Source organism: Rhinolophus ferrumequinum, chromosome 11 (assembly GCF_004115265.2).
Source record: "Rhinolophus ferrumequinum isolate MPI-CBG mRhiFer1 chromosome 11, mRhiFer1_v1.p, whole genome shotgun sequence".
Taxonomy (NCBI): Eukaryota; Metazoa; Chordata; class Mammalia; order Chiroptera; family Rhinolophidae; genus Rhinolophus; species Rhinolophus ferrumequinum.
The window spans coordinates 61,811,063-61,825,482 of NC_046294.1; the positions used below are offsets into that span (position 1 = coordinate 61,811,063).

General features: G+C 38.2%; 1 protein-coding gene across 1 annotated transcript; it reads left to right on the plus strand.

Moving 5' to 3' along the window:
- Window positions 1-3,357: 3,357 nt before the first annotated feature.
- LOC117029755 (tripartite motif-containing protein 77-like) lies at window positions 3,358-11,641 on the plus strand. The gene is made up of 5 exons (XM_033118942.1): window positions 3,358-3,768; window positions 5,304-5,399; window positions 8,090-8,320; window positions 9,746-9,866; window positions 11,148-11,641. Exons 1-5 carry the CDS (start codon window positions 3,358-3,360, stop codon window positions 11,639-11,641), a joined length of 1,353 nt encoding a protein of 450 aa, XP_032974833.1.
- The last annotated feature ends 2,779 nt before the right edge of the window (window positions 11,642-14,420 follow it).

Sequence of the window (14,420 nt, forward strand, 5' to 3'; positions counted from 1 at the left end):
ATGGGTATTTTTGAGGTTTTATTTTATTTCTTCAATTGACTCATCATTTATATCTCTATTTTAATTATTTTTAGTGTTTACCTTATAGTTTAAAATATCCCTCTTTAAATAATCTTTGTCCACCACCAGTAATATTATACCACATATAGTGTCAAAACCTTGTGGTATTTCCAGTTCCTCCTTCTTATATCAGTGTCACTGTTGTCATACTGTCTTTTTTTACATATGTCACAAACACATTGCACATTGTTACTACTATTGCTTTTAACAATGTTATCTTTTAAAGAAATTAAAATGTGATAAAACTTACAATTTATCTTTATTTATTCAATATCCAGTGTCCTTCCTTTCTTTGTGTGGAGGCAGATTTCTTCCCAGCATTGTATGTATACTTTTTGTCTGAAGAACTTCTTTTTGTATTTCTTGTAGATTAGATCTGCTGGCACTGAATTGCCTCAGCTTTTCTTTGTTTGGAATATTATAATATCTCCTTTACCTTTGAGGGATATTTTCACTGGATATAAAATGGTGGGTTGACATCTGTTTTATATCAATGCTTTAAAGATGTCACTCCCTAGTCTTCTTACTTGTATGGTTTCTGAGAGGATTTCTGCTATAATTCTTACCTTTGTTCCTCAATATGCCATCTTTTTCTTTTTTTCCTGTTATTGTGGCTGCCTTCAAGAGTTTCTCTTTGTTACTGGTTTTCATTCATTTGAGTATAACTTGCCTATGTGTGTTTTGTTGTGGTTTGTTTTGTGTTTTTCCTGTTTAATATTATGTGAACATTATAAATCTCTGTTTGGTGTCTGCCACTAATTTTGGGAAACTATAAAATTATTCCTTTAAATGTTTCTTCTGCTTTGTTCTCTCTTTTCCTCTGAGAATTCAATTCCACAGATATTACATCATATAATGTCATCTTGCTTCTCTTTGATGCTCTGTTGTTTTTAGTTTTTATTTTTCCTACTTGTGTTTAGTTTGTATATTTTTTATTGACCCATCTTCATGGTCACTGATACTTTTTTCGATTGTATTGCATCTGCTATTGAGCCCAACAATGACATTCTCTGTGTATTTTATTTGTAGCCTAACTGATGTTCTCTTAAAGTTTTTATCTATCTCCTTAAATTACCTATATCTTACATGTTGTTAACATTTTTCATCAAAGCCTTTAACATGCTAATTATAGTATTTTAAATTCCCAGTCTGATAGTTCCAACATCAGTGCTGTATATAAGTCTCATTCTGATGATGGTTATGTTCAGACTGTATATATTCTTGCTTTTTGATACGCTTCATAATTTTTGGTTGAGCACCTGGCATATGTGACAGTAGATACTGTGATAAGTTCTTTTTATGTGAGCACACATTTTCTTCTATATGCCATTAGTATAGGGATTTGTGTTAATGTAGTCAGAAGTTGGCAGGAGTTTGCAGTTTGCTATTGCTGTGGTTACCTAAGTTAGAGAGTGTTGATGCCAAGGGCACCGGAGACTTCCAATGCCTTTAGTGCAGGTTTTCCCAACTTCAGCACAGTTAGCACACTGGGCTTGAAAACTTTTTTGTAAATTCATTCTTGTGTTATTCATTGCAGGATGCTTAAAAGGATCTCTGGCCTCTTCCCACTAGAAGCCAATAATATCCCTGAAGTTGTGATAATCAAAAATGTCTCCAGACATTGCCATATGTCCCCTGGTTGAGAGCGGGTAGCCTCAAGTTGAGAAACACAACTCTTAAGACACTTCGTTTTGCTTCCTGGCTGGGCTCTGGCCTTTCTGGGCTGCTTCCCAGAGAGACTCTATCTCTTTCATCTCTCCCACCGTATTCCCCTGTGTGTGATCTTAACGGTCTTTGCATGCTCACTGTAGCCCACATTTAGTTTTTAGCAGTAAATTAAAATTACTTTATTTATTTTCATACCTACTTAAATTCGTGTGGCCTCTGGTAGAATCTGCCCCAGATAAACATGCTCAAATCCTATTTTTTTCCTGTGCTTGTCTCTGTCTCTATCTAGAACATGACAATTGTTTGACTTGCTAATTCAATTCTCTAACGGTTTCAACAAAAGTCATTAATTTTCAGTTTGTTCAGCATTTTTTCTTTCCAGCCTTCTCAGAAATGTAGAAGGCTGGAGAGAAAAAATGCTGAACAAACTGAAAATTAATGACTTTTTTGAAGTGAAAAGACCCCATTATTGCTCTCATGTCCACAACCAATAATGTCCTATTGGTTAATTTTTTTCACCCAGGAACAGATTAGGGTTACCACATCATAGTTCATGTTCATGTTTTAGTAACCGTTAATATATAACAGTTTCTAAATTTTTCCCACAAGAAATTAAGATTATTTGTTGTTTTATGTAATGTCCCTCAAATGTATTTGTCTAATTTCCCCCCCATGGTTACTTGCAGGTTAAATATTTCTGTCAAGAGTACTACAGAGATGTTGTTGTATCCTTAATGGTCCACATCTTTGGACACATGAGATAAGTGCCCAAAGTTTGATTACTACCTGTTAATGTGTCTGCCAAATATACCTTGTAAAGGTACATTTTTTTATTTTGAATTTAAGAACTAATATGATGGGTAAAACTTTAATGATATATACTAATCTTTGACTTAGTTATTTTAACATCTATTATGATTGTTTCCAGATTCAATTATTTGTATAGTATCTGTAAAATGGTAATTTTCTACCATTCCTTCTACTTTTATGAGTTGTCCTTTCCAGAATTAAGTAATTAGTATTCAGTGGCATTAGTATTAAGAACCCAGGTTCTTTCCATCCCTCTGTACTGGTTTTTGTCCTTAGGCTAACTCATGTTGAGATCACAAAATGTCTATGCAGATGGGTATTGTATTAAAATAATGTTTAGAAACTCAAAAAGCAGTTTTTTCTTCCATGCATCGGTTCTGGCGCAAGCACATTTTGTAGAATTCTCTTAGAAGTCTTACTTTTTCATTTCATTGGTGAGCATTGGAGCACATACCATGTGCCAACCAATCAGAGAGGGGGGAAAAAAGAGGAAAACTGTGATAGTTTTGGACAAAACATGATCCACTATCTGTGACTAGGGAGGACCCAGGACCTCTGATTTCTTTGTCTTTGTAAAAGAGATAATATTAATGAAAAATATTGGATTTCTAATAGGGAGCTAAGAAGTACTGCTGCAGGCCAAGGTTGGAAAACAATACTGCACGTTATCAGTCTGTAGGGCTCCCTTTATGCCTCACCATCCTATTCAAAACCTCGCCTGGCCTGCTATAGTGCCAACGATGTTAGTGAGAAAAGGCTTAAACTCAGCTCACATGCAAAGAGGTAAGGACTTCCCTTTCCTTTTATTTTCTCAGAAACATGGATTCTCTTTTCGTGCAGTGTCCCTCCAATAAGCTCATCTGCTCCATCTGCAAGGACTATTTCACAGACCCCATCACCATCATCTGTGGACACAGCTTTTGTACTCCCTGTCTCTGCCTTTTGTGGGAAAATACCCAGACTCTCACTTACTGTCCTGTGTGCAGGACAATATCGCCACGAATGGACTTCAAAAGCACAATTTTTGTTAAGAGACAAGTTCATCTTCCTGGAGAGTCAGTTGTCTGCCAGTTCCCAAGCTCTGCCGAGCAGATCTGTAAAACACACCAAGCAATAAAAAACCTCTTCTGTCACATGGACAGGAGCCTGCTGTGTTCATTCTGCTCTCACTCCCTAGGGCATGCCACTCACAGGCACTGTCCAGCAAAGCAGGCTGCTCAGCACTACAGGGTAAGTAATGACTCTGAATGTACTTTGAAAGGTGGGAAGTCCCTGTATCGGCTAGGCAAGAGGAAAAATACACTGATTATTATTATTATTATTCTTTTCTGCAATAAACACATCGAATTTCTGAACACTATGTGCCAGGCACTGTTCTAAAAACTCGAGATAAATCACTGAAGAAAGTAGATAAATATCCTTTATCTTCTTAAGTTTAAATTCTTTGGGGCTGGAGAGGAATATGATGAAGTTGATGAGGATTAGGGTGCTGGCATTTTAGGGTAAGTATAATAACATGGTGGATGAATCCAGTTGCAGAGACCGTCATTGGCTACTACAACCATGATTACAATGAGCCTGTTCTAATGATAGCAGATTTAGAAACACTGGCTAATATATTCTAATGATACTTTAGAAAAACTGAGGACTAACATTTCAAAATTAAATATGAAGCAAGATTCACATCTGAAAATTGACCAGATTATACGTACTATCAGTGCCAGTTTCCTCAGATAATAGATACACTTTTTTCAAATTCAGAAGCTCTATTTTTGGTTGAGCTCTCAGATTTGACCGTTACTGTTCCCAAGGAAAATCACTGACATCTCTGCTCTTTTTACTGTTTATTTGTCTCATGCCTATCCTCTTAACTCTTTTTGAGGTACAGTCATCCCTCTTTACTCCAGGAAGATACATTCTAAAACCCCCAGTGGGTACCTAAAAACCACAGATAGTACAGAACCTTATGTACTGGCGGTGCCAAAAAAATGTATACAAGTGGACACTTTAGTCACCGTTGCTCAAGCAGTAGTTTGCCATAATGAAATGTCTGGACGCTGTTGGTAACCACTTTGAGCACCTCTTGTATTGGTTGGTACACAAGTGATTGCGGTTTTTGCAATTCTTTTTAACCTTTTAAACTGCAATTACTTTTGCACCAACCTAATAATTGCAGAAGTCCAACATGACTTGTATTCATCTTTTGTTACCAGTATATATTGAGTATTATAATTTAACAGTTTTTTTTCCTTTCTTATAACATGCATGCATTTTTTGGCACCCTCTGTATACTTTTTTTTTGTTGTGTTTTTTTTTTTCCATATACATACATGCATCTTTATGGCTTCTTGTTGTCATACCCAAATTGCAAGCACTGCCACTATTGTGCTTTGGGGTCATTATTAAGTAAAATAAGGGTTACCTGAACACAAGCACTGCAATGCCACAACAGTGAATCTGATAACCAAGGCAGCTACTAAATGACTACTAGGCAGGTAGTGTATACAGCACGGCTTCACTGGACGAAGGGATGATTCAGGTCCCAGACTGGTTGGAGCACGATTTTTTCATGCTACTCAGAATGGCACACAATTTAAAACTTAAGAATTGTTTATTTCTGGAATTTTCCATTTGATATTTTCAGACTACAGTTGACTTTGGGTAAATGAAACTGTGGAAAGTAAACCCATGAATAATGGCGGGCCACTGTATCTGAAATGTTCTATATTTGCTTTCTAGTGCTTAAATTTATAGTTCTTTTGCAGGAGAGTATTCTGATGCAAATGAAGTGTATTTGGAAAACTAAACAGAAAAATCAGAAAAATCTAAACGAAGAGACCAACATATTGAGAATATGGGAGGTAAGCAATAGGCCCTGTTTCCTTTGGAATCAGCCTGGGACAGATAGTCATGATAACTACAGTGGAAGAACTTGAATAAAATCATAATGTCCCTTGAGTGGGTGATGAGAAGAAGAGTGACATGTTTTTCTGTAGGGAAATATGTCCTGCCGTGTAGGATCTCATGTTGAACTCAATATGTAACTAAAATATTTTTCCTGATTTTTTTGTATAAAGCAATATCTACCATGAATATATCATCAGGGACAAGAAAAGGCACTATCACAGTGGAATGCGGTGATCACTGGGGTGGAGGTAAAAATAGAGTTCTGTGGGAGCTTAGTAACCTTTGAATGTTAAGTGAAGCATCACAAACAAGTAAAAATCAATCTGATGCTAATGTGTTAGTAGGATTTGTAAATTCATGGGTATTAGTGGTAGAGAGATCTGAGTCCAAAAAAAGGTAAATGTAAGACAAACCATGGAATTGTCTGTAACCTGTAAGTAGCTTCTATTGATTGGTACAAAAGGGTATGAGGCAGAAAGTGATGAGAGGTATTGAGTTATGGCAAGGTCAAAAATGTGAATGCCTAGTTGAGGATTTTGGATTGTATCATTCGTTGATTCACAAAAAATGAATTGAGAACCTGAAGAAGCAAATTACATTTTTATCTTCAAAGAACTCAAGCACTTCTGAAGGAGACATTATAAACAGGCAACATTAGAGAATAATAGTTTGTTAAATAGAAATCTGTACATGATGCTGTAAGAATGACAAAGAGAAATAACAAAACTATAATGATCACTTAACATTATTTCCTAATGAGTCATTCATTCGTATGAGATCCTGCGGTGTATTGCTCACTGTTCTAGGCCAGCAAAGAGATACAGAAATGGACAGAAACAAATCACTGACCTCAGGATTGTAATCTTGTGGAAGAATCTGATCCACAAAGTAAAACAAAAGTAAAATTTATAACATGTCACATTTGTGGGTGCTTACAAAAAAAATTAAACTAGGTGATGGGTATAAAGAGTGCAGTTTTGGGGGATGTATGCTGATCAGGGAAGACGCACTGTAAAGGTTCCATCTGGGCAGAGATATAAAGGAGCTAAAGGAGTGAACCAACAGCTCTATGACAATACATCTTTCTGGAGTAGAGTAAACAGGAGGTATTAATAAAAGGAATGAGTAGGAAATAGTGTCACATGAGGAAGAAGGGTGAAGTAATGTAAGAATGAATCATATTATTTGAATTTAAGAAAAGAAGGCTCTTGGTAAGTTGGAATGTGTAGTTCAGCAAAGAGTAGAGAATAGAAGGAAGAAGGAGTCATTGCCTGGATAAATAATGGAAATTGAACTCTCAGGCACAATGAGTCTGATCACATTTGATCAATAAGTCTGGCTTTGATGGGATAAAAGTGTAGCATAGAAGCTAGATATAGTCATTAGGACAAAGATGTTTAGTTTGGGGTTTTCCAAAATAATTTGGTAAATTTGCACACTTCTAAAGACTGTGTGAAAAGGAGAGAAAAGCGTGTGTGAAAAAGTAATTGAATGAGAGAGTGAAACAGGGAGAGACACACTGAAAGAGGGGACAGAGAGAGACAAACAGAGACAGAAAGAGACAAAGGGACATGACAAAGGAGAGCATGATTATTGTGGGGTAGGAACTAAAGAACAATATCTCTAAGGGGACTAAACAAGATGGACCAGTAAAGAGGAGGTAGGTGTAGCGCTAGGTGTTAAGAGGCAGGCAGAGCCAAGCACTGGTGAAAATGAGGTAATTTTAAAAGATCATGTCTGATGTCTCCCACTTTCCTAAGGAAGTAAATTGTTGCTTTTCGCTGACAGCAGAAAGTCAGTTTGTGAGAAGGAGTATTGAGGAGAATGGATTATAATTTAGATTTAGTAACAGCTTATAGGAAACAATATAAAAGTTGATCTTATATTCCTTTTTTTTTCATAAAAGATGTGAAATTTGAGGGACAGTAGTTGGAAACAATGATGCAGGAAGATAAATAAATGAAAATGAAGGAAGGGAGAGGGAGAAAGAGAGAGAGAGAGAGAGAGAGGAGAGAGAGAGGGAGGGAGGGAGGGAGGGAGGGAGGAAGGGAGGGAGGGAAGAAGGAAGGAAGGAAGGAAGGAAGGAAGGAAGGAAGGAAGGAAGGAAGGAAGGAAGGAAGGATAAAAACATGTGGTTTCTTAGAAGTGGAAAGGCATAAAGCTACATGTAGTATTTCTATGGTCTGAATGTTTGTGTCCCCCTCCCCCAAATTTATGTTACAATTCTAACCCCCAAGGTGATGGAAATAGGAAGTGGACCTTGTGTGTGGGGGGGAGGGGAGGTGGTGGTGAGTGCTTAGATCATGAGGGCAAAGTCCTCATGAATGGGATAAGTGTATCATAAAAGAGGTCCCAGAGATGTCCCTTGTCCCTTCTGCCATTTGAGGACACAACAAAAAGATGGCTATTTGAGGAGTGACCTCTCAACAGACACCATTCTATCAGCACCAATCTTGGACTTCCAAGCTTACAGAAATGTGAAAAATAAATGTCTGTTGTTTCAAAGCTAAACATTCTGTGGTGTTTTCATTAAAGCAGCCCCAACTGACTACAAGTACACTGTGCATAGCACATAGACAACAGATGATAAGGGAAGAATAAAATCATCTACATATATGACCTAAATAACCCAATGTCACTGCAGGGTTTTGTAAATCTACGGATGGTGATGATCAGGGCTGAATATCCTAAGGTGTATCAATACCTCCATGAAGAATTGGAAGAACAGTTAGAGAGGCTGGCAAATGAAGGCAGGATAATTTTTCAGCGACTCAGGAGCAATGTAACCAGAATGGTTCATATGGGGAAACTCCTGAGAAGAATATATGAGGAGCTGAAGAAACTAAGTCATAAATCAGACGTGGATCTGCTCCAGGTAAGGGCAGAGGAAGGATGCCAGAGTTCTGAGCACCACCTGCTTGGAAATCATTGATACCCACTAAAGTCTATATCCTCTTTGACTTCCATTATTTTTCTGGTTCCAAAGTTCAGTTTCTGCCTCTTCTGACTTTGTGATGGCAAGTTTTGTTCCTCCAATATAACTTGGAGACCCACGGTCACATTTGCCATATACAGGAGAAGAAAAATTACATGAAAATATTCAAGTAACAGATACAGAAAATTTTTCCTTCTGAATTCTTCTGCTATATTTATAGTTTCTGACCAACTGCAACACAACAGCTTGTGAATGAATAGATAACCGAGTTTTGTATCTGGACTTGCTAATATGTAGACATGAGGGATGTTTTCATTCTTTCTCTTTTGAAGGTCCAGATCAGGAGCCCACACACCCTTACAAGAATTTTTTGGGGAAAAAAATCTGTGAATGTTGCTGTAGATTGCAACAAAGCACCCCCATGTGTTCACCCTAAGAATATCTTCTGATTTTAAATTTTATCAAGATCATGACTTTATCGATTGTATGTAAATGTGAGATTGAGTTTCACCTTTATAAGGCTAAGAAGAATGACACATGATTTTGCCAAAGGAAGAAAATCGGAATACTGAATTTTCCAGTCAAGTCTCATATTGTCAAACTAAACAGGAGAGCCACCTTGTGCTGAAAACTAAGCCTTCCTCTTCTTCTCTTTACAGGATTCAGGAGACATAGTGATAAGGTAAGTTTACCGCTCTACTTAAGTCACGGTAACATGCCAGTCGTCAGGCTATTTCTGCTAAGAGGGTCCCACCTTTTAGTGGTAAGTTCCTTTCTGTCTGCATGTATTCCTTCCTTCTCTAAAAGACTGGCTTTGAGGAGACTACCTTTAGGTAAAAGGTAAGGGTTTAGGGGTAAGGCTCAAATTGAAAGGTTTACTGTAGAGTTTGCAAGAAGGCAACTATTTTTCTTGCCTATAATTTTCAAAATCCTCATTATTTGAGGATTATTTCAGGTCTTTTATTGGAAAAGGCAAATAATCTCAGAGAGGTAGCAGGTGGAAGGATGGTGAAAAGAGGAGGAAGGGAGAATCACCAAGAAAGAACATACTATAGAGCTGAGGCTCAATATATAATGTGGCATATTCCAAACATTTGGCATTTATTGGATTTCAGGAATTAAATGAGAAGCTCTCTGTGGCTCTCCTAGAGTAGCTGGAAGGGAGGAGAAAACAGATACATTATGAGTAAGATGATATATTCTACTGGGATTGATGTGTTAACAGCAGGGAAGCAAATCAGAATATAATAGCAACTGCAGTATTCCTCAATGGGTGAAATTAAATTCAGAACCTTTAAACCAAACTGTTAGGATTCTAAGAAACCATCTTCGATGCATGACGAATGAGACCCTTGAGGCTGTGAGGAAGTGGGTCTTTCTCTTTGCAGAGGTCAGTTAGTGCAGTTCTACATGCCCCAGCCTGTGGACCCACAGCTCACTGCATGGACCATCACTGGGATGTCGGAAAGGCTTAACAACTTCCGAGGTGAGAGGCAGCGCTCTGGTGGGACAGCAATTGCATTTCCTCCGTGAACAGGTACATATGGGTGACCTCTTCTTATTGCTCTGTTATTCTTTTCAGAGAACAGGGAAAGAGGTAAATATGGAAACCCTTATAACTAACTTTATAATTCACTGTGTATTAACTGAGCTTGTCAAAAATAATCAAATATGACAGTTTGTTGTAAGATTACTTGCAGTGATTTTTTTCAAAAAGCTCTCTGGCATATAAAACTGCATATTCATTCAGTGTATTTCAACTTTTAGTTGTTCACTATGGTTCTATGTAGATGTTCAGGTATTTAGAAGTACCTTAATATTGCTATTTAAATGTTTATCTAAATATTTAATAAATGTATCTGAAAAATTACAAGATTTAAGAAAGAATAAAGGTATTTTTATAAACAACAAGTATGACCACAAAACAAATGGAACACAGGATCTGTTGTGTGAGACAACTTGAGACAACTTGAGATTTGGCAACTTGAGACAAATGTAGGGGTGAGGCCGGAAGATGATGGAGAATCTGACCTGGGATGGGAGGAGGTGGATTCTGGCTTGATGAAATTCTGAGAGAAACCACTTCTTGCAAAAAGAACATATGGATTTCCAATTACTTTTACTTTTGTTTGTTTAAATGTTACGTCCTGATAGCTTAGGCAAAGTGATCACTATTTAGGAAATAATAATAATATATTTTAAATGTAATGTATATTTATTACTGTGATTATAGTTATTTTATTTTGGGACAGTTGATTAATGAGAAGGCTTAATTAAGTTAAGGGCTATTTTGCTATTTACTTGGCCTCTATGAATGAGCTCACAAATTTTCAATGTGCTGGTACAAATAAAGCCAGAGTCTGACATTTTATATCTTTACATAATCTCAAATTTCCCATTGATCTAGTTGTATGATTAGAGATTTCCTTGCTCTGTAGAGAAACAAGAAACCCTTGCTGATCTGCCTGTCTTCCCTGTGACACACCATCGGTGGTCACTGTGAAAAACGGGTTTTGGGAGCCAGCCAGTACTGACTCATTCATGAAAGCTGATTGCTACATGTTCCAGAGTTTTATGAGCAATTCCTAAATGGTTGGTGCCTTGAAAGTGGCCATGGTGGGGTGGGAGTAACCCAATCAACAAAACAAATCAGTTTTGTTCTGTTTCAGAGATTTGGTTGTTAAAACTTTGCCAGAACACCGCTGCACTTGGCCCTCAGAACTTTTCCAACCTGTTCTTTGACTTCGTTGTTTTCTTTTTACTGAAGTGTATATTACCTTGGACCATAAGATAAGCAAGTATGACGTGCTTCTGTTTGAAGAACTGAGACATTTGCAGTGCAGTCTGGATCATCAAGACTCACCCCGTAATCCAGCAAGCTCAGAGTATATTCCTTCGTGGGGAGCACAGACCTTCACATCTGGCAAACATTACTGGGAGGTGGATGTGGGAAGCTCCTGTAATTGGATTATAGGGCTTTGCAAGGAATCCTGGGCAAATAGGAATGATATGCTCCTTAACTCTGAGGGTCTCTTTCTACTTCTATGTGTCAAAGTGGATGACCACGTCAATCTCTTCTCTACCTCCCCACTAATACGCCAATATATTCAAAGACCTCAGGGCTGGGTAGGGGTATTTCTAGACTATGAATTTGGTGTAGTAAGCTTTGTTAATATTGCCAAAAGTTCCCTCATCTGTAATTTCCTCTCATGCTCCTTCTCTTTTCCTCTCAAACCTTTCATTTGCTTTGGACCCAAATGATGAGAAACAGTTCACAAACCTGAGCAAGATTTTGGGAATCCTAATAGCTGAGGAGGTTCATGTCCTGGTGATTTCTTGAATGGAGAAAATCAGTTTATACCTCATTATCTTTAACTCCTTTTACCTTCAGGAGACACATTTGTTGTATTATTTTTTAAAGTGGTGATAAAGTATGGACATTTGTCTTTTTAATTTTATTTAAATAAAGTAATCTCTTTTATTGTATTGTGTAGGATCTATGCACTTTTCATTTGCCATCTTGCTTGCTAGAGGTGAAAGAAAAACTGGGTGTGGAAATCCAGCTAAACGGATAAATGCAATGCACAGAGAATTGTCCTTCCAGAGAATTCTTGTCAAAACTCATTGCCAGTATAGAATTCTCTTCTCCCTCCATTCATCTGGCTAAGAACTATTCCTCCAGCAGTTCTCAGGTTACTTAACTGGATTAGGTCACATTATAATATAACCTCAAGGACAGTTTATACTTTCACTTTGTAAAACTCACAACAGAATTTGGGTCTTCTTTTCTAGTTTGTAAATTACAAGAAAGGAAGGCCAGTTTCAGTCCTCTTCACAGACACATTCCAAGAATGAAACACCTGCCGGAGAAAACAAGATATATACATATATATAATATATACATATATATATACATACACATATATATAATATATATATATAAAATATATATTATATATATAATTATTATATATATATACATTATATATATATATACACAATCTCTTTAGGGATGTAATGTAAAACATGATAATTATTAAGACTGCTGTATGATATATATGAAAGTTGTCAACAGAGTAGATCCTAACAGTTCTCATCACAAAAAAACATTTTTTCCTTTATTTTGTGTATAAAAAAATCAAACTCCCCACCCCACCCCACCCCCACACATACATCCCTCCCTTCCATCCCTCCCTCTCCTACTCTGCCTCCCTTCAAAGAGAATATTGGGTAGGAGATAATCTGGAGATTAAATTCACTTCTGTGAAAGTGTAGTAGAAAAGACACTACATCTAAATTTTCAGATATAGTTGCTTAAGGGATTGTTTAAAGCCTCCTGACCACGCCCTCATCTTTTGGAAGGTTCCAAGAGTCGCTGCATACTTAAAAGTTTTCTACTGACATCTGGAACTAGCTAAAATGGAAAAAAATCCTCCATACTGTTCTTCCTCCACAGCTGTTATTTATTATCTGGACCGCCAAAAATAAACTGTGAAGTCTCTGAAAGATAAAAATAGTGAAACGAGGAGAGAAGATTTGAATGATTACCCAATTCCTGGGACTCTGTGGAGTCACTGTTCCTCTTCTCTTTCCTGGGATAACTGGACTGAAGGAAGACCCACATCTCTGAAGAGCACAGCAGGAGCGTACAGCAAAAGGTCCAACACAAACACCTAATTTCTAGTCAATGGAACAGGAAAAGAGATCCCTGAGAACAGAAAAGCGAGGGAAGAAATCCTTATCTTTTTCTTGTCTTTTTTTTTTTTTTTTTTGCCCCAAGAGTAGCCCCAGTCCCAATGCTGCAATGAGTGGCAACAGAAAAAAGGCAGAAGTGTTTGCAGTGGCATGGTCACCTGGGCATCAAAAAGAGTCATTTTATGGGGCTAGAGGAATTGGGGACAGAGACACCTTTTGTCCTAAGTGTGTGCGTGAAATCTTTATTTTTCTCTTTTCTGTTGCTGCTTTGACTTGGGCACATTCACAGTGCCAGTCAGTTAGGTGGGATAGAGTCTGAGAGGATCTCTGGATCAAAGGCTTGCCTTTAACCTCTGTAAGGAGGAACCAGAGGTCTTGAGCCTTGGCTGGATTTCTCCCACCACTGGGGCAATCCCTCCTAAGTGGCCTCCCAGATATGCTGTGTAGTGTGAGGATTCTCCACTGGGGATTGTGGGATCTCTTCCTAGGCTTGTGCATGCTGCAGGCATTGCTCTGTCTTTTCCTGTGGGGTTCTTTCCTTGACCTCAGGTACTTTCCTCTCAAGCATTCCCTGATCTGCACTGGGCTGTAAACTCCAGCTGTGGGGCCTCTGCAGATCTCTGGAGAGCTCCTTTGTGCAGCTCTATCCTCAACCAGTACTCAGTCCCGGGAACTCCAGCCACCGTGACTTCCCTCAACTTCCAACCCTGTCTCCTGGACTCAGGGAGGCCACTGGGCCTGTCTGAGCTCCGCCTCCCTGGGCTAAATCTGGAAATCTCCAGGCAATAAAATGGGACTATCTTGGGCTTCCCTCCTTTGTTCCCTTCCTTTGCTGCTTATTGATAAAGGTTTGAAAGCTATTGTTTTGTATCACCTTTCTGGGTTTTCCTTGTTTGAGATGGAACCGCAAATCCCATCCCTGCTACTCCATCTCTACTCAAAACGGAAGTCGGAGGGGAATGTATTATTTTACAAATTCATTTTTTTTTTAATATAGAGGTTTTCATTTTATTGGCTCTTATCTTCAGTGAGCTTTACTAGCTTTTATCTTGCAATGAATGTACCTATGTCATCTTGGCTGTCAAGTTGAATCAACATTGGCCTTTGCTAGATAATTTGCTTTGGTGAATGAATTCTGTAAGTCAGGCTTTGGTGGGGTTGAGGTGGGAGCTTCCATCTTAGGCTCTAAGCCCTTGCTGCGCTTTAAGGAATGAGCCTCGGTAAAGGATGGTGTGGGATGAGTGTGCCCCCTCCATGATACCTTTGCGACAGGAAGTACCCAGTGGCAAGAGCAGGATGCCGGTTACTGGGTAGTTACTAAGTACAGATCTTAGGAGAGGGGAAA

What these genes read in the sequence shown, in the direction of transcription:
- LOC117029755 (XM_033118942.1), top strand. Translation starts at nt 3,358, where the DNA reads ATGGATTCTCTTTTCGTGCAGTGTCCCTCCAATAAGCTCATCTGCTCC. An exon ending in AGGCTGCTCAGCACTACAGG is followed by an intron (nt 3,769 to 5,303) that starts GTAAGTAATGAC and finishes GTTCTTTTGCAG; the next exon opens with GAGAGTATTCTGATGCAAAT. An exon ending in AAGGCTTAACAACTTCCGAG is followed by an intron (nt 9,867 to 11,147) that starts GTGAGAGGCAGC and finishes TTTTTACTGAAG; the next exon opens with TGTATATTACCTTGGACCAT.